The following is a 24,007-nucleotide window of genomic DNA, read 5'->3' as shown; positions in this document are numbered from 1 at the left end:
AGGTTTGGGAGTTGGATCGCTGCCACTGGAGCTTTCTCTCTCTTGTCTCGCTCCCTTCAAGACTTTCATTCCGTCATGTGACCGCCAAATGAACCAATCAGCTGCTCATCAGAAGCTGTGACATCTTCATGAGCCGACAAATGTCCTTCATCTTCTTTCACGTACCGCACGATTTTCCTTGATTCCCGACGTGTGATTCTCTACGTTCCCGTCTCTCTGGTTTCAGCCTAAAGCGCGACAGCTGCAGAGAAACATGTCTCGTATGACGCCGTTGACAGTTCTGTGGGAGCGCTGGCCGACTCACATTGATTGTGAAGTGGAACATTCCGGCACCACTGGCAGACAAAAACCACAAATTATACAGAAACAGAACTGTCAGTCCGAGTCTCTAGTTACGTCTCAACCCTGCGAGTGTCGCACACTGAGAAGGCCGAACTCGTGTCACACCTAATTGACATGTCCAGCTCACTTCAGACCACACTGAGAGCTGTTGTGTGCGTTCAGCACAACCAAGTTCATCATGTGTCTTTGTAACAAGTCTGACATTTGCTCCCGATGCAGTCAGAATTCAACAATATTTTGTTGTGTAATAATGTCTAATTTATATTTAAAGAAACCTGCTGCTAAAATTTCAAGTAATATTATAATACACATTTATTTTTTAACAATGTTATAATTATTTTCAATTTGATTTTCAATGCTCTCCATGTCAAGTTGTGTAAAAATGTCAAACGTATATTAAAAAGAATATTGTTAAAGCTAAAAGTTTTAATGGAAAATCTATTTTTTAACAGAGATCAATTTTTTTCCCAAAGCAATTTTTCCTTTATTAAAGGCTGGAAAAAAACAGCCATCATTTTAATAGTTAATAATATTGATATAATAATAATAATAATAATAATAATAATAATAATAATAGAAAATCTGTACAAAATGACAATGGGTTTGAAATTTAACTTATGATTTTGTTGTTTAAAAATGTCAAGTTTATACCCAAAGATAATTTGAAACTTGAGCTGAAATTAAAAATTTGAATAGAAAATCTATCTTTAATTATGAAATAATTATTAATTCAGATTGTCCCTTATGTCCATGAAAATGTATTATCTGGATCAAATGTTGATTATGAAACTGTAAATACATTTTAACCAAAAACAACATAATTCGAAAATAGATTTAATTTTAGACGGTACATGAATTATTAATTTATATTAATTAAAAACACATTTAGCTCATATTCACAATATTAGAAATTTAACACCATTAGACTCTTTTTAATTTAATATTGATGTTTCCTTCTTTTTATTGTTATTTTTGAAAATAATAAATGTTACATTATTTTACTTTCATTAAAATTCTCTTTAATTTAACCAGTTTATTCTATTTTTCTAGTTCATCAAGTTGCCCTCTTTAACATGTTTGACAATCTTTTTAATTCCATCATTTACATTTCAACTGTGAACCTGCTTGAACTCTCTTCCTTCATCCCTTCATATGACTTTAGACTTTGTTTAAGATGAATTTCTGCCGTGAAAGTGAACATCAGAGGGAATATCTGTTACACTAAACCGCTTATAAAACTGGCACAGTGCTGAGCTGGTGAAATAGCAGAGCAGTCGCAGAGGTTACGCGGCAACATGTGCAGGAAACAGGAAGCACAGATGCACATACACTGTAACAACTGAACAGTTTGTTCAGACAACGTACACAAAGAGCTTGATGGAAAGAAAACAGAGCGCGGCATGTGTGCCCAGAAGCTAAATGATCAGTTCACACACTGGCACAGTGAAAGACACAAATGTTGAAGGACACAAAGGAGACACAGCCAGTCAATCACGGCAGAAAACCCAATTTTCTGCCCAGACTTCCCTCACAAGAAAAGCTGGCGGACGTTGTGAAAAGCACAAAACGCTTGGAACTGCCGCGTCCAGCCTTAAAATATCCTGTCAAAGTTCTAACTCAAAGGTTAGAAAAAAGGTACGAGAGAAAACAGTGGGTTAGTGTCAGTAAGAGATCCTGCCTTCAGCCTGAATCCTCAGAATTAAACTGTTATAAAACTCAGATTACTCTCACTCTATTTATGTTGAATATGAAAAAATTAAATGATAAATAAACTGACGCAGAAGTCGGTTTGAGTCCAGCATTTACCAGTTCTTAGGTAAAAGGAAAAGAAAGATTTTAAGTTCAACACTGATGCCGAAAAGAGCCTCTGGAGTTCTCTTGAGAGTGGTTACAAATTGATGCAACGCTTGGAAAAAGCCCCCCCAAAAAAGATGCTTGAATCTCTGCATGGTTAGTGGTGCGTCACATTATTATGAAACATGTAACTGGAGGGAAGCACAGCTGACGCTCTGGAAATTTTTCAAGAAAACTGTGTCAATTGCTTGAATAGCTTTTAAGAACATTAAACCATGACCCATGAAAAACATTTACAAATGTGGGATACGTCCATTTGACCCTGAGATAACACAAGGGATACTACAAACTCATTTGTTTTCAGGCCTTTGGGTGACCTAGACTCTGAGATAACTCAAGGGATACCACAAACACATTTGCTCTCTGGCCTTCGAGTCACCTTGACCCTGACCTAACAAAAGGGTTAAAAAACATATTTTCAAAAGGCTTCATGTGATGTTGTCTTTAAAATTTTACTAAGTTAGTATATTTTAGGGTTCTTTAGTCCTTTTTTTATTCTGTTATATTTTAATACTTGCCTTATTTTAGGTGATTTCTTTAGAAACATTCAACAGATAAAATGTAATATATGACAGTGATTTATTGTAATTTGTTTTGAAAAAATGTTTTCTAAAGTACTGGTTTTGACGCCAGTATTGGGTGAAACCCATACAACACGTCTGGTAATAACCAGACCAAACGGGAGACAAGGAATGAAACAAAGTATTTTAAAAAATCTCAAACCGAGAAAGAGAAACAAATAAATCTCTATTTACGGGTTTGAAACAACAGAAAATGGCTCAATTATTCATGGGCCGCGTTTAACAAGGTTCACTTTACTATATCCCATAATTACACCCCTGACCAATGACACCATGACAACCGATGATTCGCACACACAAGCTTCTCAGAACCCGGGTTATTTTCATCGATGACAGTTCCTACCTGTTCCTTGACCGAGGCCAGGATGGACGAGGTGGTCTCTGATTCAGATCGTTCTCCATTGGAGGACGCCATCCCGGGTGGCACCATGGCCCCCTTTTCCTGCTCTGCAGGCTGATCCGGCACAGGCATGGCTGTTAAACACACACAGAGAAACACTACTGTGAGAAAACGTTGTGTCAATAACGAGACCAGAATCATGTGAGATCATTTTCTGAACCCAAAACAGCAGCCAAAATGGGAGATCTGGAAAGCAGTCAATTCAAATTGAAGCAATTTACACGGTTATGGACTTTATTTGGATATATTTTTATATTTTTTTCTAAATGCTATACATATTTATTATTGTAAAAAAAACAAAAGTCTATGTCTTCCCTACCCAACACAGCCTCTATCATTTTTCCATCCTGTGTAAAGGTGAATTACTGGACAATAAAATAGAGGCTCAAGTTGTTTTTTTAGAGGGAAAATGTTGGAAAACTATTTTCAATCCTTGTAGTTTCTCAAAGGTGCACACACACTCCCACCCACTATGAAAGTTAAAACTTCTTAGTAACTATGGTAAGTAAGTAAGTAAGTTTGTAAGTAAAGGTTATTTGTAAAGTATGTTTCTAGACCAGGGTCACAAAGCGCTTGAACAATCAAAAACAATACACATTTAAAATATATACTTTAAAAGGTCAAGACACATAAGACAAACACAGCAGTCCCCGAAAATTAGGGAAAAGCCTGCACAAATAAAAATGTCTTAAGATGTTTCTTGAAGGAGTCAGAAGATCATCAAACACAGAGGGAGAGGAAGATCGTTCCAAAGCTTAGGAGCAACAACATAAAAAGATTTCTCTCCTCTGGTCCGGAACCGTGTGCAGGAACCATCAGTGGATTCTGATCCACAGACCTCAGAGCCTGAGCTGGGGTGTAAGGCTGGATCAGATCAGTGATGTAAGGAGAATTTTAAGAAGAAATGCGAGTTCTTCTACTAGAACAGCAACATTTTGCTGCAGTTTTGTATTAACTTCAGGCGAGACAGATCCTTCTTGTTAAGACAACTTACTTAGTTACTTAGTTGGTTTAATAATTATTATTTTTTCTTCAACATAAATTAAAAAATGCAATGTGTTATTACTATTTAGAGCAGGGATGGGAGGATTCAGAGATTTCCATCAGTGCAAAAATACAAAATGGTCGTATACATTCCTACTGTAGACGGTGCGCATAAGTTTCAAAGCAAAGCAAAAGGGAAAAGTAAAAAGAATTTAAAAAGCAACAAAACAAAAGATTTTTTTAAAAAGGCAAAAAAAAACTTTTCTCTTTAGACATTAAAAAATTAAAAGTTACGTATTGATAATGACCAGTAGGATGTTTCCTTTTAAAGAGATTGGTGTGTTGCCAGACACACATTAGTTTTAATCTTTATTCAATAATCCTGCGTTCAGGGAGGAAACCATGTTATTGATCCAAGATGAACTGACCTCTAACAAAGCTTTTAAATCGACTTTCAAATCCAAATTCCTTCTACATAAACCCCATGTGTGCTCTATTCAAGAAGAAGCAGAATGATTATTCACAAATCTACACCCTCAACCCAACAGTAGCATGAAGCCTCAAATCCGGAAATAGCAAAGTGAGTTTTAGAGAAACGGGACCGCAGAGACTGGATTTTGTCAATAAAGCAGCACGATGCCAGTAAAATACAAAAAATAATGAAGCGACTGAGCTGATTTGATCACAAAGTCTCTCCAATTTCCTGCTTGTCTCAGCTCTTTCCTCCGAGCGTGCAGGGATGGAAATCCTTGGTCCGCTTCACACTTAGTGTAGTGAAGATCTAATTACTTTCAGACGAAGGCGGCAAGTTTCTTCAGGGTGAAACATCGATTGACAAACGTGTCACTGTAAGAGACTTAGCTGGCTGTTAGCAGTCAGAAGGCCAGCAGCTGAAGAAGTCATTTAGGATCAACCAGATATCCAGCGAGTGAAACATTCAATTGGTCCATCAGGAGGTGCGGCGGACAGCAGGGGAGGCAGGTTGGCGACTGTAAATAAAAGATGTGAGCAAGACGGCGGGCAGATGGTTATTTTCAAACACCACTTCTGTGTCCCCTCCTGAGTGAAGATGAGTCACCAGCGCTTCCTGCCTGAGCAACAAGAACCCCTGCGAGGACCACACTCGTCGAAGGGTAAAATAAACAGGAAAACATAGGTATCCAGAACGTCCTGGATTTTATTTATAAGAGAAGAACTCCCAACACGCGCCGAGGCAAGAACATTTAAGAAGACTCGTCAAATGTTGCTCGAAAAAATAGGATTTTTAAGGCCGTCAGTTTCACCAATAGATGACGCACTTCGACAAAATGACCTTGTCTACCTTCTTCTTAAAACAAAAAAACATTTATTTACTAAATCTTTAATTAATTTGCACTATGACCTTCTTGAAGGTCAAACCCTTTCATAGAATCAGTTTCAATCATGTCATTCACAACACTTTACTGCAACCTTCTATGAATCTACTTGTGTGTGGGTTTTTCTGAAGAAAAACTAGTCGCTGAAGTAAAGGCATTGAATATAAGATGAGTTTGTCACTTGTAAACTTGTTTTTTTGCAATGGAAATTATTGTTAGTAAGTAAGTAAGTAATGATTATTTGTAAACTGAACTGAACTGAACTAAAGCGCCTTTCTAGACCAGGGTCACAATTAAACACAATTAACAATCAAAAACAATTCACTGTTAAAATATATATTAAAAAAGAAGACACATAAGACAAACACAGAAGTCCCAGAAAATCAAGGAAAAGCCTGAACAAATAAGAATGTCTTAAGATGTTTCTTGAAGGAGTCAGTAGATCATCAAACACAGAGGGAGAGGAAGATCGTTCCAAAGCTTAGGAGCAACAGGAAGGATTTCTCTCCTCTGGTCCGGATTCGTGATCAGGAACCATCAGTAGATTCTGATCCACTGACCTCAGAGCCCGAGCTGGGGTGTAAGGCTGGATCAGATCACTGATGTAAGGAGGAGCCTGACCATAAATAGATCTGAAAGTAAGAACCAGAATTTTTTAGGATCTGGGAAATGTGAGTTCTTCTACTAGAGCGGGTCAGAATTCTCGCTGCAGAGTTTTGTATTAACTGCAGGCGAGACAGCTCCTTCTTGTTAAAACGCGAAAATAAACTGTTACTTATTCTTTCACAAAGTTTAGAATGAAAATTGAGGGCGGGAAAATGAATTAAGATATATTCCACGTGTTGGTTTAAAAAAAATGTACTGTTTAGGGAACGTGGATGGAGGTGAAGCGATCATTGTCAGTATTTTCGATCAATAGTTTGATGGAACAGATCCCCCCCCCCACCCCCCAAAGAAAAAAAACACAATTGATTGAAAATTGCCAAATTTTCAAGTGACATCACACCAAAACATTGAAAATAAAATAACAAATCAGAATTTGAGGCAGAAAAAGAACAGGTAGAACAGCTCCTCCCTTAGCTAGTCTAGATTCAGCTCTAGACATCTACATCTTAAAGAAATGAATTTGAACCTTAATATTTTCCTTAAAACATTTGTTTTGCTTCTAATAGATTAACTCAACATTCAGATTATTGATTTGGCAAACATGTGTGAGTTTGACTATTCATGAGAGCAATAAGGATGACTTATAATAAAATTTTAGCCTATATCTTGAACTCTAAACCATGTTTCTTAAGGTATAACTAATTAATTGTACTTAAGACTAATATGTGCCTGCAGAGTTAAAAAAAATATATTTTACATTCATGAAAGATGTATAGATTTAAAAGATGAAAGAAGAGGTTGATAGAACCTGTATTTAAGATTAAGAATAATGAAATCTGTAGTTTGTTTTAAAATAAATACACTTGAAAATTACAGTATATATATACAGTTTACACAAACAAACATGTCAAAGTGCCACATAATATCCAACACTGCACTAGAAAAAGCCAATACTGGTAGGTTTTTTCTGAAGTTATAGCCATAATATAAAAGGTCCAAAGGTATCGGGTATAAAATAAATTCCTGAGACGGATGATGTCTCATAAAATATGAGGTGAGGACCTTTGTCATCCTGTCAAGACATCACCCAGGGAAGAGTCTGTAGGGCACATTGAGGTCCAGCACGGGGATTATGTCTCTTCACAGGCCTCAGGACACGATGTACCCAGATCCATCACTGAGACGGTGACAGAGACAAAGGCACTTCAAGATGAGATGACAACACAGGCCGAGCCGTTTTCAGGCGTACATGTATGCAGCTGATCAATAGAAAATATAACGGATGACTCACGAGGATGAGTCAGCAGATCATGATGAGGCGGTGCCTCACCACCTGTCTTACTGCAAAGCCAGCAAAGTTTATAATAAATGCTGTATATTTCTATAAATTATTTATTTAGCAATTCAAGTATATAAAACATACATAGGGATGTGGAGATTGACAGATTCGTGTCGTTGCATCGATACAAGCATGTGCTGCATCGGTAGATTCAAGGTGCATCGGATTTTCTTTGCTGGTGAATTCACAATGCGTCGGCTCTAACCTCTTTGCATCAGCAAATGCATTGGTAAAGTCGATTTCCCAGTGACCCTAAACGCACCATCGCATCCTGAGGAACTGACGAAGAAATTACGAGACAACAAACTGAAAAAAAATATGGATAAATATCCAGGAGATATTTGAAAAGCCTAAAATAACTATTTTTTTTCAACTTAAGATAAAAAACATATCCAAGTTGAAGCAACAATTTAAATAACTCAAAGTAAAATTTCAGGCCATTAGCATGAACACTTTGGTTAATGTTCAGCTTACAAACAATCTTCACACCAAATCCAAGTCATTCTTCATTGCTGTCCACTGTTCTGATGGTTTTCCTTCTTACAACAATGTTCGACACATTTCTTAAGCATGACATGTTTCCTAGAACAGCACTACGCTTATGATCGTTGATTCTTTTATTGCTGTATATTCTCTGAAAAACACTTTTCCTTCTACACTGTGAAGAGGTTTCGTAAGAAGCACTTAGTGAGCTTTGGAAAGGCCTTCATAAGTTGAAACCCATCTGTTTTCAACCACATTATTTCATTAAAATCACTAAAAATCCACACGGTTTTGCATGTTTTTTTAATGTGTGTTTACTAAAAAGCCCATGTATTTAATGGTTTAATTGGTTTATTGGATTGAAAACCATTTACCATTAGTGTTATCTCGTTTCGTTCTACGCCCGTGAATACATAATTCTTATATGTCAATCAATGCTGCAAAGGTTGCATGTTTCTTCCGCTTTTATATTCATTTATGTGGGTTTATTGCAGTATTGTAATGTGAAAGCATGAGTTTATTGATATTTCACGGATAAATTAGACTTACGATGATTATTTTATGTTTACTGGTTCAGTCAAAGTAGTACTTTAAACTCAAATATGCAGATATATGTGGAAAACCTAAACGAGTAATTCCATAAAATTTCAGGGGGTTTTTTCTTTGTGGAAGTTGACACCAAGAAGGCAGTTAAGAGTTGGTTATCCTTCGTTTCTTTCAAAGAGAAAGCTCTAAAATGACTCTTGAAAACACATCCTTCTTTCAGAGCGTTCTCCAAAAAAGATTGTAGCACGTAAGAGCTTCTTAACTTATTTTGGGAAATGTCACCAATGTCACTTCCCAGTGAAGCTGAGGTTCAAGAAATAATGTGATTTCTGTTAAAGGGATAGTTCACCCGAAAAAACTCATTCAGTTACATCAACACTTACATGCTACACAAACATTAAGTGGGACATATGGCGAGCGTACAGTAGACTGAAGGCGCTCGGATTTTTGCATTTTGTCATCCCTTGAAATCTCCATCTATGAATCTTCTGCCACAAACAAGCATAAAATATAGACTTTTTTTCCGGAACAATCCACTTGTCGAGGCTTTAATACGGGACATGCTGATGCAGATGTTTTTAAGTTTGTCTTTTTGGACGAAGATGAACCTGAGCATCAGTTGCTTTATTAAAATAAACATACATTTATATATACATGAACAAAAAATGTTTCACTATTGTTCAGATCGCAGCTTAAGGCAGTTTATATTACTTAAAAACACCGAATATCGAGCAGGATCACAGGTAGCTAATCTCATTACAGGTGGCTCGGGTCCCTTTCGACGAGTAATCCTTGCCTCTGTGCTAGTTTGCGCAAAAGGGAAACTCTGGCACACGTGAATCACGCAGCGTTTATTAGTTACACAGTGAACGCATTTAGAAATTATTTGCAATGAGAAGCTGTTGGGGGATTTTATAAAAATTGTTTATTTGCTTAAGCGTGACAGTTGTGCATTGACTGAGTGAATATTTGCACTGACTCATCAGATAAGCACCATTACCCTGCAGACTCGTGTTGCAATATTTAATAAGAGGAGGGAGAAAAAAAAAAAAAACCACAATCTATTTTCCAAATGACACACATTTGTGATTATTATCGAGCTTTTGATCAACGGGAAAGATTCCATGCGGACAAAATTGCCTTTTTCTCCTATTATAATGCCTATGATTGCAAACATTGATCATGACCCGACACACACCATTCGTCATCACCAGGTAAGAAAATTACAAAGTCATTCTTCTGACTGGTTCAGGGGCAAACAACGGAAGCTGAAATAACGCCAGTCTGTTGTGAGGATTGAATTGAGGATTTTTTACATTAAAGTGCAACTAAAGTGTTTCTTAAATAGATGTTGGACTCTATTGTTCTCATCAGTATGTGTCTGTTTGTACAAAACTCTCTTTTCATTAAAATATTGACATTAGAAAATGATCTTAAGCTGCGCCCACTAAAAACACTTTGTTCAAGCCAAAATACTGTTTCCTTTAACCACACCCACTCTGCTGTGATTGGTCAAACATCAAGGCTTGTCATGGAGCGTCATCAATCCAGGAGGTCTCCACCTCCAAGGAAGTCATTGTATAAACAAAGTGGGGCGTGATTTCAACTGGCTGGAGGAGGAGTGAAGCCATATTTACCTCATAATAGACTCCGCTCTCGTAACCTCTCGTTCGCTGAGATTTAAGACGGAAGAGAACTTTATAAAGTAATAAGTTAAAAACATGGTTATGATGAGAGACTTACTAGAGAGGAAGACTTCAACATTTCAAACATGTGAGTGAGTCAGGAAAGTTGGGTTTTAGTTGCCCTAAAAGGGTTTGCTGGCTTTACATGTGCTTTATATCACCATAGACATTTAAATATCAGAAGACAGATACAGCTACTATATCCGGTAGTTGATCTGCCTTTCGGTTCAGAATATAAATCGATGCAGGTGCTTGAGCAGCAGAAAAATTGAGAAATGTTGCTTTCCCCATACTTTCCAATAACACCACTTTAAACTCTGCCTCTTGTTTTTGTGTTCGTTGTACTGATTTAATGCCAGAGGTCTTTTAAAAATCCCTCTATAGCCGGAGCGCAGGAGCACAATTAACAATGTGCTTCCTCCCTTTAAATGAAGAGATGTCATTCAATTATTTATACAACAACAAATGAATTCAGTGACGCAGCCTCACGGATGAACAGAGGAAAAGGGCAAAGGGACAATATGAGATGAGCGGGAGGCAAAATAAAAGGTTTGACAAATTAATTAAAAAAGAATGATGTTGGATGACAAACGACAACAACAAAAACAGTTCTGAAGGTAAGGTTTAATACACTGAACATCTCTCTCAGATCGTTGTGCACAGCATCTGTGAACAAGGTTTTGTTCATCTGGTGCTTAAACTAGTTTCCATAATAGTGAAAAAAACTATCTTTATTTATTTATTTTTCGTTATGGCCAAGAAAATGGTATTCCAAAGTCACGAAACCACAATTGTCTCCTTTTTTTTCTGTGTTATCTGCTGTATTTACTTTCATACGACTCTCTTCTCTGCATGTTTAACTATCTTGTCTCCATAATCTAATCTGTCTGAACATCACAAGAACTGAACACAGCGCCTACTAGGGGTGGACAAAAATATATATAAATCAGAACTGTTGTCATCGAATGTTGTGGATTTATTAACTTCTAAAATCTTTAAGTTTTTAACACACTTTTTACAAATTCCCATGGTGTTATTGATTGGCTTCTGCACAGTGTATAGTAAAAATAACAACAATAGCAGATGGTTTATCCAGCTGGTAAACACTTGACTCCTCGATTGTAGGTACATTTTTCAGTAAAGTTTAGTGGAATTGGTTTCTGCCAATCAAAGCGTGATGGCAACTTGAAGATACTTCATCTGGCGTCAACTGTTCCGTCTAAAGCAAGTGGCATCTATCCAAAAATATAGTCATCGAGTCACAGGATTGCTCCCCAAAACTGGACTGGCCAGGTTTAATCCCTCGTGCATGCTGTCTCGTGCACACATAGTTCCAGCTCAACACAACACTGACAAAGTGTAGTACATTAAAACACGTTTTTATCATTAAATATATTAGAATGACTTAAAAATAATAATAATTTAAGTTAATTTTTAAAAGTATTGTGTCCTTTAAAAGATTCCCATCATTTGGCATCAATTAGTTAATAGGAAATCCATAAATCTACTTGTGATCAAAATCGAATCGTGAGTCATCACTAGCATCTATTTAGGCCCTTAAACTCCTCCCTCACGCCACAGAAAACTCATCTTGACAATCCATGTCCCCCGTTTTACAACAGCTCACCCTAATGTGTCTCATTTGGGAATATTTTTCTTTCTTTAATTCAGGAGGACCTACATCCATGATAGCCAAAATAACAACGGAACTAAGGAACGACCATTGTAATCATCAGCCACTGACCCCCCGTGCAGATTTAACCACCGTTCAGCAATTATTTCCAAAGTCTAACAGACATCTATGCCACAGATGATTGATGGCTTCAATTGACTCCCCGGTAAAGTCGGGTATTCATCTGTGAATAATGTGGAATTCACTTGGCAACAGCTGAGAGAGGGCGTAGAGTGTGCAGAGAGGGATTCAGGGCGATCATGTAGACAAACACATTAAGATGATAAAAGATGCGGCTTTAAATAAACAATTTTCTCATGGGTCTCTCAACACACATCGATAAGATTGCAATAATAAACGCCGCGTAAGAACGGTTAAAGTTTGATTCACACATACACTGTGATGACTTCATCAAAAAAATGCGACGAAAAGTTGCAGATTCAGTTTTGAAATTGCTTTTCTTGCCCCAATTTCTCAGTGTAAGGGTGTGAAAGAGCACTGGAATATTTGACACATCTACCGGGAAACAAAACTATGATTAAAAATTTATGAATAGCTAAAAACAAGAGAAGTTTCATGCTTCTTTTGTGGCCAATACTCTCAGTAAAGTTGATGAAGAGCTACTAACCAGCTTCACTAAAAATGTTTTTTAAAAGGAATCAGAATTTGTATAGTTCCTGAATGGATGTTGTTTGAGGTGTATGTAAATTTCATTATTTAATATTCAAGTTCTTCCAGAAAAGTAAAGTGTGAATAAATCAGTGAACTAACAATACATCCTCATCAAACTCACATAAAACCCTCCAAGACGAAACATGCGATGAAAACAGAAACTTAAAGGGAGTATTGCATTTCATTTTTATTTTTTATTTTATTTTTATCAATGAATATTTTATTTTTTTATTCTTCAAGTGATGGTTCCGCCAAAAATTCACCTATTTTCTACTCACCCTAATGTCGATTAGGGTGAGTAGATTAGGGTTGGGATTATTTTCAGAGTAATCTGTTCCTTTTTAGAGTTATAGACAAAAATGTTTGTTCATTTTAACGTAGCGACTGGAGGCAGGTGGACAAACTTCCCCCAAAAAGACACTTACAAACATCCAAATACCTCCTTACTGCTCATGTGAACGTCCATCTTGTGTTGAAGCCTCAACATTGATCCGGAAAAAATCAAACAAGTCGTTATTTTGAGCTCCTTTGTGGCAGATGTTTCAATAATAACAAGCCATAAAGACATGAAGTACTTTGGTTACATATCTTTATTTACCCGGAGTACTTCTGGTTTATAGTGCTGTTAGTGTTTCAACGTCTGCCATGAACGAGAGTAAAATATAGACTTGTTTAATTTTTTCTTGATCAATATCAAGGCTTCAACATAAGTTGGACGTTACAGACGAGCAGCGTAGAAGTATTTGGATGTTTTTAAGTGTCTTTTTGGACGAAGGTGAAGGTGAAGACAACTGAGCTCCAGTCGCTACATTAAAATGAAAGTACATTTTGTCTGTAACTCTAAAAATGTACAGACTACTCTGAAAATAATCCCAACCTTTAGTCGACATGAGGGTGAGTAGAAAATCAGTGAAGTTAGAATTTTGGGTGAACTATCACTTTAACAAAAATGTCATCGGGATTCAGAATGATAAAAAAAAAAACATAAAGAAAACCCTGAACCATAAATGTAGTCATTTATAAGGTTTGAATGTAAAAGCATTAAAGAAATACTACTTAAAGACACATCGTTGTCTGTAGTAAAACAATGAAATATTCAAACTTCAAGTCTATTATTCACAGTAAGGGTATATTTTCCATTCAGCAGGGAAAGTCTTTGAGTCGCAAAACCGACGCGCTCCGACTGAACACACATGCAGAGCAATAAATACGTAAATCACACAGACAGTGGAAAACCAAGCATGACTGACGTCCACCTTTCTTCCCCAACTATATTTATTCCTACTTATACTTCTTAAAACGTCATGCCTGTCAAAGTTCTGTGTCCTCAGGAGGACACAACAAACCAGGACCGCCTCACACGATGCACACACAGACCATGAGGCAGGCTAGAGGAGCGCCGGCTTATGCTTCCATGGATCTTGCTGATTTAAGAGGCTGGTCACAGACAACTATGATCTGTTGCCTGCGGCTTGTTCAGCTCGCTTCACAGCGCCCCGGTGGAACCAGTCGGCAGAGACGCCCTTCATCGACTGCTTCAATCAATACTTCCACGGGATGCTGTAGCAAATTTTTTTACGATACACTCAATCACATTTACTCAACGTACACCAATTATGAGATGCAAAACACAGCAAAAGTTAATACCAAATTGATTTGTCGTCGTAGAAAAAAAAACTAACAAACAGATATATTTCATGGTGTTGTTGCCTGAAGCGCAGACACAGTCAGGCGGCAGAGAAGCAGAGAAAGATGGTTGACCTAGATTGGGCAGAGGTTCTGAAGACAGGCCACAAGAAACCACTGGCATATAAAGTCAGAAATATTTTTCTTTATCCAACAGTCAGAGAAGTCAAAACTATTCTAACTTTCTCTCAAGCTTCGGCGCCACCAATGGACTTATGCAGTATAATTCCAATTATTTGAGCACAAGTCAGGCAAATGGAAACACCTTGGGGGGAAAAAGAAACTTGTACAAATTATGCAGAGAGAGAAGAGCTGTCATTATTAGCTACTAGCTTCTTTTTTTTTTCTTAAAATGTCAGGACTCAAATAAATACATTTTGTTATTTATCGAAATGTGATTATTTAATGTTCAAAATAAATCACACATTCCTTGTTTGTTTGTTTTTAAAGTAAAGCTTTCATCTGCAGGTTAAAAAAAGAGCTAACTCTACTTTTGCATCATCGTTGCTTGTATTATAGGTTGTTTTTTATAATCTGCACTGATTCAGCTTCAACATCTATTTTTTCAGCCAATTTGCAAATTCCAATTTTGGCAAATTCACAAAAACAATAGTAAGAAAAATCAGATATCGCTGCCAAACATGTACTTCTGAAAACGTTGCTTAAACAGAGCAGTAAAAAACAAACGCTAAATGTGTCCAAACACTTGAATACAATTATGTGGTAATACACTTTCGTCTGCTTATTGTACGCATTATTTTGGTGCAATTCTACAATACCAATGCTGTTATAATAAGGGCAGAATAATTTGGAGGCTAAATTGTATTTCTGATCTGATGGAATTTTTTCTCAAAATGGTTCCTTCTGAACTTTTTTCTTCAAGTCGGAACCATCTTGAGAAAATACAAATATTAGCACTGTGCTTGTTTTTAGTGATTTAAGAAATGATGGTTGCTTGTTCTTCAAGATAAAAATAAACACGTGTATGAAAAAAGTACACAGTAAAACTCTGCTATTGTTATGAGAACCGTGGGATCAGGGAGCTGACCCTGGTGCTGAAACGTGTCTGCTGTTAAGCTCATACCACGTTGAATTGTCTTTTGCGTTGTCCTGACATTAACTTGCCAAATATATTTATTTTACATGTTTGATGTATAATCTTCCATGAGGTTACCCTACCAATACTTGAGGGACAATTTAAGTGGTTAATATTTAAGTACTTATAACTGAAGTTTTGTTTTTTGTCGTTTTTAGTTAAAGAAATTGAAAACGGTATACTCTCCTCTGTTTCTGTTCCATTTTCATTGCAAAGACCCCCCCCCCCAGCCCCCCTCACCAAATCCACATAACATTGACACCAGCCCCCCCTCCCACCACTTTTCGATAAGTAGGCCAGCTACTTGGAGAGAGGGAGATGAAAACTGACAGGTCACTCTTCCAAATGAGCTGAACGGAGGAGGACAGAACAAATATATAAAAGTAAGTGCAGGACAGACACTTGGCAAAGAAGAAACGATAGAAATGAGAGGCAGGGATACAAACATTGTTATCATAAAAAGGCTCGCCTGCAGTTTTGGTAATGATTCCAGTTTTAAGCTGCATCAACAGCAACTTTCAGGGTTGAAGCTTGCTTTATTGACAGATGAGAGTTAGAGTCTTGGCGGTGATGTGGAGGTGAGTAGAATAAAATAGTGGATAAACATTTTCAGTGATATAAACACACATTAAAACGTGCTCTCCTCAGATGTATAATGTAAATGTCATGTCAGCCATCGAGTAAAACATAAACAGACAATGTTACAAAGACTGTTTGCTAGCAGACTTGTATTTAATATTGTTTACATCTTAGGTAAAAAATGACATATAAATAATAAAAACATTTAGTGATGATGAAATAATGAATGAATTTCAATGCAACAAAGATGGAAAGAATAAGTAGAACAGAGGTAACAATAAGTAAAGGTTCATCTAATTAGAATAAAATCAAACGTCTTTCTCACGCCAACTTCCCTGGACTCAGATTTCCTACTCTTTACTCTCCTCTTTTCTCTCACTGTATCCTCCCTCATGCTTTTCTCCATCTATCCGTCTACACATTCACCGCCACCCACCCAGCCAGTCTAAGCAGGAGGCCATAAACACCAATTCTGGTTCTGCTCGAGGATTCTGCCTTCTAAAGGTTTTTCCTCACGATTGTCACGCTGTGATTAACTCGTTGTTGACTATGAAAATGTCAGCATTTTGTTGACAACATCACATAAAGGCTACTTTAAGGAGAGAAAACATGTTTTGAAACATTGAAGATCTTTGATCAAAATGACCTTTTCTGCATACAGATGACTTAGTCCGTGACATGGCTCGTCTTTCGCGAGCACTGGGGAGTAACATGGATGCAAATGGGTGCACTTCCATGAAAGTCAGCAAGACGGCGTTAAGCCACGCGGTGCATTCATCATCATGGATTACGCAGGAGAAGTCAACATGCTGACCAGGACTTGCGTTGTGATTGATTCCGTGTTGAACTCAGCTTGTTAAGGTTTGTTAACTAGGCGCATAGTGGGCATTAAAATGAAGGTAACACAACATGTGAATCCACATACACACAGAGCGCAAGATACAGCATACCACACACAGACCTGGAAGTTATTATGAGGCTCCAGCAGCTGCTCGAAGCGCAAAGTGTTCCTGCTGGTTTCGTTTGATCGTGCTGAGGAGCCACACATCTGTCAAAGTGGGATCGATCCCACTGGGACCCTGCTGCCTCTGTCACCTTTCTTTTTTTTTTCTACTTGCATAATGTCGTCTATGCGTTGACTCAAGTCACTTGTCTCTCCTTCACAAATTCCTTTTAATCTCTTTCTTTCCTGTCTCAGCTCATTTGTGTTTTTGTTATCAGGCCTTCGTCTTCCATCAATTGTTCTCACTCATTATCATCTGTGCGGAGAACGTTCCCGCTCTGGTGGAAAATGTTTGTAGTGTAATGCAAATCAAAGACGTTACTCAATGTTCTGATTTGTTTACACGGTGTTCTTGTTTTTAACAGTGCTCCACACAAAGCTCAACACGTGAATTAATGAACACCTGTAGGGGGTGCTCCGGGAATATGTGGTATCGAATATCCTGTTCAGGGCTCTCTGTAAGAACAGAGTCAGAGCTTGGTCCGCAGAGCCGGTGTTAAGTCAGACTTATTTCCAGTGAGGGTTGGACTCAGGGAGCCTTAGTCACTGTTCTTTGTCTGTTCATTACTTTAATGGACAGACTTTCTAGGTGTAGCCGGAGCTTTGAGTGGGTCCGGTGTGGTGGCTTTGGGATTGGGTCACTTCTTTATGCGGATGACATGGCCCGGTTGGCCGCATCAGACCGTGACCACTCTTGTGATATCTTGAACCGAGTCAAGTCTTGGTTTGGTTTCGTCAAATTGTTGACAAGAAAACTTCTCTCACATGACCAGCGGCCCCGACAACAGTGCCTCTCGCAGCCGTTAAAATCGTCAACCTGGTCTTCGTTGAAAGCTTCCAGGACGCCGCTCCATCCAAGAATCTTCGTCTCCACCTGTGCTACCTCCTGCCGTTCACCCCCTATAAGCCATCATCATCATCGTCATCATCGTAATCATACTCTTCCGGGTCCTCCTCGTCCAGTCCCCCATTAATTCCATCATCAGCTGAAGAGAAAGATGCCCTTCAAAAGTCACTCTGTTGCTTAGATTGATGCGTGTCAGGGTTTTGTATCAATCAAAACAAATCTACACACCCATGGTGACTTAAAGACATTGAATACTAATATTTTCTATATCAGCATGTTTCTTTTTGGATCAGATTGATGGAAACATATATGAAGCAAAGTTAACCTCCAGGGACTTGGAGTAAAGCCGCTTGTTCCTGACAGATAAAAAGTCACTTTTCTTTGAAGGTTTTCCAGTTCAGTGAAGCTAAGGGGGGTGGTGGGGTCGGTCACAGGGCAAACCAAAAAATGTTAAAGAAACTCTGGTTCAGAAAGTGAATTTTTATCTTCACAGATTCAGTGAGATGACTGAGGTTCTTTAGGACTTTTGATAAAAACTATCGTGAAAATAATAATAATGAAATAATTCTACTTATGTGTTGAGTTGCAGCACATTATAGTTTAATGTTACATAAATATATATGTTTAATATGTTCTTTCTTATAGCTCTGCGCTTGTGTGAGTTTGTACATTGTAAGTATACGGACGAGCAACCACTGGTTAATGTTTGTCAATGACCATGATCAGGCATTTAATGATCACTTGTTAAAATGTGTTAACAATGACAAGGAAACTCACACAAATAAATATAGATCAGCCTTGTTACGTAGCACCAGTCTAGTCGAGAAAAAACCATCACAGGTCGCTGAAAAGTGTGAGTCTGACGCGTGTTATAATAAAATGTGTTATAGTGTTCACACATACCGTGACCATAATAGATTCAAGCAGATCTCATTATAACCATATGTTTAGTATCAAAGCTGAATAAGATAATAAAATATGAAATTAATGTTTTCAAAACATTTCTTTAAATGATGTCAACATTTTTTAGGAGATAAAACGAATACCCACGATAATGTTGAAAAAAAAGAAGGGAAAATGAGGAAAGAGGCCAAAAAACAAACAACAAATGTTGGTGTTGTTATACGTTTATAAATACATTAGAAATACTATTTTTTTGTAAGCTATCAGAACAAATTCTTTAAGAGGTCAAGGGCTGCATGTGTCCCTCTGGACACACTTTTCCCACGCCTGTCATAAAGCATCATGCTCATTTATAACTATAGTCATTAAATAATCTAAACCTTTATCATTACAACTCTTTTTAAATATAATTAGTTAGAGATAGGTGTCAATTAAATGACGAGCAATCATCAGGAATTATAATACTTTACCTTGCCGTTATAAATGCTTTATAGTGTTTTTGGATTATTGTTATAAAGCATTATGATCATTTACGAGTAGTCGAATAGTTACATACATCGCTATGAGCTCATTTTCAGACAGGAACATACTTTTAATACCTGATGGATGAAGATCAAGGGCGTCAAATAAAGTCTAACAAGATAATCTTAATCACTCTATAACACTATATTCTGAGCATATGAACATCTGGTGTGAATGTTAATTAACATTAAATGTCTGGTTGATCTTCTTGAACGTGTGTTTAAAAATCTGACACAAACTAATTCACGAGAACGGCTCAAAACGGCCATGTCTGTCACAGCAAATTAGAAGTGAATAAGTGAGGAAAATAAAGCTCAGAAGCGAGGATGAAAGCGAGCAATAAAGCCGTTTAACGGTGAATCTTTTTTGGGTCCAACGCCCTTGGGTGTCACAGACGCGTTCCACTCGGCTAATCCGTGTGTAATAACTGAATCACAGAGCAAAACAATTGAGAGCTGTGCCCCTTTTTCACAGGCCAAACAGCCTTGAGGCAGATGGTCAGGCTGCCTGGATGTATGAATGCAGAGAGAGTGCGACTGGGAAAGACACACAACAAGATCCCGTGCAAGTAAAATAACGGGTCACTTTCACTCTATTCTTGACGCTTTTCGAAACAAATCCAAGAAACAAGAGTTTTTGGAGAAAAAAAAAAACCAAGACACAATAAACCCCGAGCACTCTCCGAGCACACACATAATCAAAGACTCTTCCTTACAATGTGACTTTGGGATGCGCTGCGTCAACCACAATCCCCACCATTCCATCCTCGTTAAAAAACATTCAGGATTTGCTTTTTTTTCGTTCTCTATCTCCGTCCCTCAGGGAAGTGATTAGTATTGGCTGGTGCTGCAGGAGACATATGGGACCTCGGCTAGTCGTTAACCTCTTGGCTTGGAGGAGCCCCCCCGACAGTGTAGGTATTCAGATGGAGACAGTGGAGAAGATATAGCGGACGATTTGGAAATCAAACAAAGACAGACATCGAGTTACAAGAAACAATTTGGGTCAATCTTTTGATTGCAATATAAAGATTAGGGTTGTCACGATACCAAAAATTTCAGTAGTTTATACTTTTACCAGTAAATATTATCGATACTTCAATACTTCTCAACACAATGGGTGAGAAGACTAACTTTGAAGTACACAACTTTTACTTTGTTTTCCTTATGGATGCAAAACTTTACCTACAACTATTATATAGTTGAGAAAGAAAAAACCTTCTTCAAACGTTTGTCTTATAAATGTGCAATAATTTACAATACCTTAAAATATATTACATTCAAACGGTGTTGAGCAGCCTTCAACTATAATAACAAACCGAAACATTTGTCTACAAAATGATATAATGAAATAAGTGAGAAAATCAACAACTTTCACATTCAAACAGGCAGAAGTCAAAAAGATATTTTTTGTCTTTTAAGTGTCTAAATAAATAATGAAACCAATATTAATCCAAACAGTAGTGATGGGCTGATGAAGCTTAATGAAACAGTGTCATGTTGTTTAGAGGTCAGTAGGTGTCGCCATATATTTGAAAATGGATAGTAGTTAAAAACAAAGGGAAATAGTGCAGAGACCGCCATCTAGTGGGCTCTGAAAATAATGACACTGCTTCATGAAGCTTCATCAGACCATCACTGCCAAAAAGTGGTGATGATCAGCCTTCGATTTAAAAAAAAAATATGCATTTACTTTTCCTTAATGAAAAAAAGGCATATTATTAATATCATTCTATGCTGCAGTTTCTATTGCTAATGATCTGATACTATTAAGAAAAGTACTATTTCAAATAAAATCTATAATACGAGTCGTCTTGTTTTCTTATTGTATTGAAGACGGCAAAGGTTCTTCTTCTGCACTCACAGTGCGCACATGTGTATACTGCCCCCCGTTGGTTCAGCCAAGAATACATGCATTTGATACTTTCGTTATCAAATAAAAATGTCTTTTGCCTGCTGGTACCAAAGTATCGATTCTTGTGACCACCCTAGCAGGGTTCGTTTACATCTACATTGTGACTAAAGTCTTGCTCATCCTTGCCTGGAGCGTCTTCATCGAACTCATCTCGAGTCAAGTACTGTAAGGTTGACCTGAATTCATTTTCCGTCTAGTCATTGTTCTCCTTAATGATAATGACTCAAACTTACCTGAATCATTATTTCGCAATGACACATCACAGTCCTTCACTCTGAAGACAAAAATGCTTTGAAGATGTAAGCAGTCCGAGGTCACCATCATCGCTCCCCTGGAGGTACGGCCGCTTCTATTAAATTACAAAATCATATTTTCCCTCCCGGAGGTCATGATGATTCCATTCTAATGACAGATTTGTTCCTCCCCGACTAGGCCTGAGATAATGAGATATGTCTTTCGCGTTCCTACGCATCTCTTCGTTTCTAACATATAATTGAGGTCATCCATAGGTTGTGTTTTCAAGCAGCGGCAGTCCCTTTACTGTATCATTGATCAAACGGAATCAGAATCTTTTTGCTCTTCTTTGATATTCACCTCACATAATCCCCGCCGCTGCCCATTATACCAATCCTTCACCGGGCCCATCATGAGAACCCTGCCTTAGAAGCCAGTGTGACTCATGATTTGTTACCCTGGTTTCTCACCACCTGAACTTTTGAAAAAGAAATTCACCCGCTGACCTTTACTTCTACAAAACAAACCACATTAAGAAGCGCCTTGAACGAAAACCCTCCCCCAGTAGAAAAGGTGTTTTTTGAGGGATTGAGCGAGACTCAGCGTGAGGTTGTCTTCGCTGCAAAAGAATGTCCACCGCTGGGCGAGAGGCGGAGGGTGGCAGGTCTCCCCCGGTGGAAGCTCTGGTGAACTCCTGCCGTCATCATGGATCTTTTTATTAGACGTGGCTATCCCAGCTTCACCCGACGAGGGGGAATATAAAAATAACCATGCTGCTTTGTTTGAAAAACCAGAGTAGGTATTGAAATAAAGAGCCTGAGGTAGCGGTAAAATACAACAAGCACTCGTTCATACATTATTCATTGACATCAACATTTCTGGGCATAGTGTTTGTTGGCGGTGTGCACGTGCACGTGCAACTGCTTTATGATTTTTCATGGGAAAGGGGTCATAAGTTTACAAAACAATACCTATTTTTCAGTAAGAGGAATGTTTTCAATTGTTTTCAGAACATAATACTGCTTTGATCTTGAGCTGGATTATTTTCCCTCTAGAGGCAGATCTCAAGAGGACAGAACCATCACATTAGGTTTTTTTTGCTGAAAGAAACATCGCTTCGTCGTCACACATTTGAAGTCACTTTAAAGAAAGTGTCGTCGCTCGCGCTGCTAAATGTGTAGGACGGGGGTTAACCGTTTAAAAGTACGTACTTGGAAAGGTGATGTAATGACTTGAAATGGCTAAAAATAGTTTCTGCTTCAGGCAACAAGAAGATAAAAGAAATCTGACACCTCAGGGTATGATTCACGTTACGCTAGTTGTCGAATCAATGATACATAAAACTTTAACAGGAGTTTGGAAAAGTATTTGCAAGAATTTCTGTTGCTGTAAAAATCCGAAATATTTTTCTTTCCAATATGATTTAGAAACTAAAAGGAATTGCAGTGGCACTAAAAAATAAGCCCAGTATCTAACAGTCTATGGAGGACATGGGAATGGGAAATGAAGGGATTACTAAAGGAAATATGCTTCTTCTCCCTCTTCGTTTTATTCTAACAAGAGAAGAAATTAAAATCACACAGAAGGGCATTTGGATGTAATAGATTTGGGCTTTCTCTCCCATCCTTTCATGTGTCTTTCTCTTCAATAGTCTAAGTCTTTCTAAATCCCTGGCACAAATCCTGAATGGGCAGCCTGCGAGTTTAATTGGTCCGAAACAACAGTGAGGGGCATCTTGTCTTGAGTCTTGCCATGTTGAAATGGATAATGAGAGCATTCCTTTAGGATTCTAAACAAACCTTTTCTCAGGAAAATTGAGAAACAAAATTAAAGTGAAAGGACAGATGGCACAGCAAATAACTCTTCAAATGATAAACATTTAATAGTTTCTTATGATTGTCTTGCTAGTTTCTTTCCAAATTGATTTTGCAAACCAATAAAATAAACTAAATGGGTTTTTTTCTCTTATCATTATTAAAATAGAATTTTAAACGTAACCTCACGTAAACATTTCTTCTTGGATGAATCATGCTGGTTCAAAATGTAAACAAGTCTCACAACCATCTTCTTCATAAATTCATCATTAATTCTGAGCTTTTTTTTTGGTTTTCTCACTGTTGTAAGTCTCATACATTCGCAACAAAGAGCCTCAACACTGAAACGATTAATAAAAAATGACTTTGCGCTTGGGTATTCATCTTCATTAAAGTTGTTATAAAACATTGCACTGAAAACATAAGAGCCCGACAACAAAGTCAATAAATAAATATATTTACTATACATGATGATCTGTTATATTCAATCTTTTAGTCTAAGGGCGATTTAAGTTTTAAAGAGTATTTTAGCAAAAATATGGCAACTATAAACTATTATTCAACTTCTCTGCAATTCAAAAAAATCCATTGTTTTCCACACATTTAATCATTTTCCGATCCTGCAGATTACCGCCCTTATGAATTCTCATATCCATGAAGTTTTTAGGACTCATTAGGAAATCTTGGCCACCATGATCCACATTTTCAAAACACACCAGAAAATGTTTCTTTTTCTGTGGGGAAGTAGATGCAAGATCTGGGATACCACTGTGTACATAAAGTTAGAGATTCATGAGCTGCACAATGAGCAAGTTCATTTATATGCAGATATCAACAGAGAGTTACTTGATGAATTATACATAGCAGATGCAAACCACAGAAGACTGATG

General features: G+C 37.6%; 1 protein-coding gene across 1 annotated transcript in view; it reads right to left on the bottom strand.

Moving 5' to 3' along the window:
- The window catches only part of ctnnd2a (catenin (cadherin-associated protein), delta 2a), a 236,376-nt gene extending 216,343 nt beyond the window's left edge, over positions 1-20,033 (bottom strand). Inside the window, exons 1-2 of the mRNA XM_087789092.1 lie at positions 19,871-20,033; positions 3,121-3,251 (exon numbers count right to left, since the gene is read on the bottom strand). Of these exons, the coding sequence (XP_087645218.1) occupies positions 3,121-3,251; positions 19,871-19,919 (180 nt within the window). The 5' untranslated portion in view covers positions 19,920-20,033. The remainder of the gene's footprint in view (positions 1-3,120; positions 3,252-19,870) is intronic.
- Between the last annotated feature and the right edge of the window lie 3,974 nt (positions 20,034-24,007).

This window comes from Callionymus lyra, chromosome 4, assembly GCF_982586985.1.
Source record: "Callionymus lyra chromosome 4, fCalLyr1.hap1.1, whole genome shotgun sequence".
Taxonomy (NCBI): Eukaryota; Metazoa; Chordata; class Actinopteri; order Syngnathiformes; family Callionymidae; genus Callionymus; species Callionymus lyra.
This window is presented reverse-complemented; position numbering and strand designations above follow the sequence as displayed.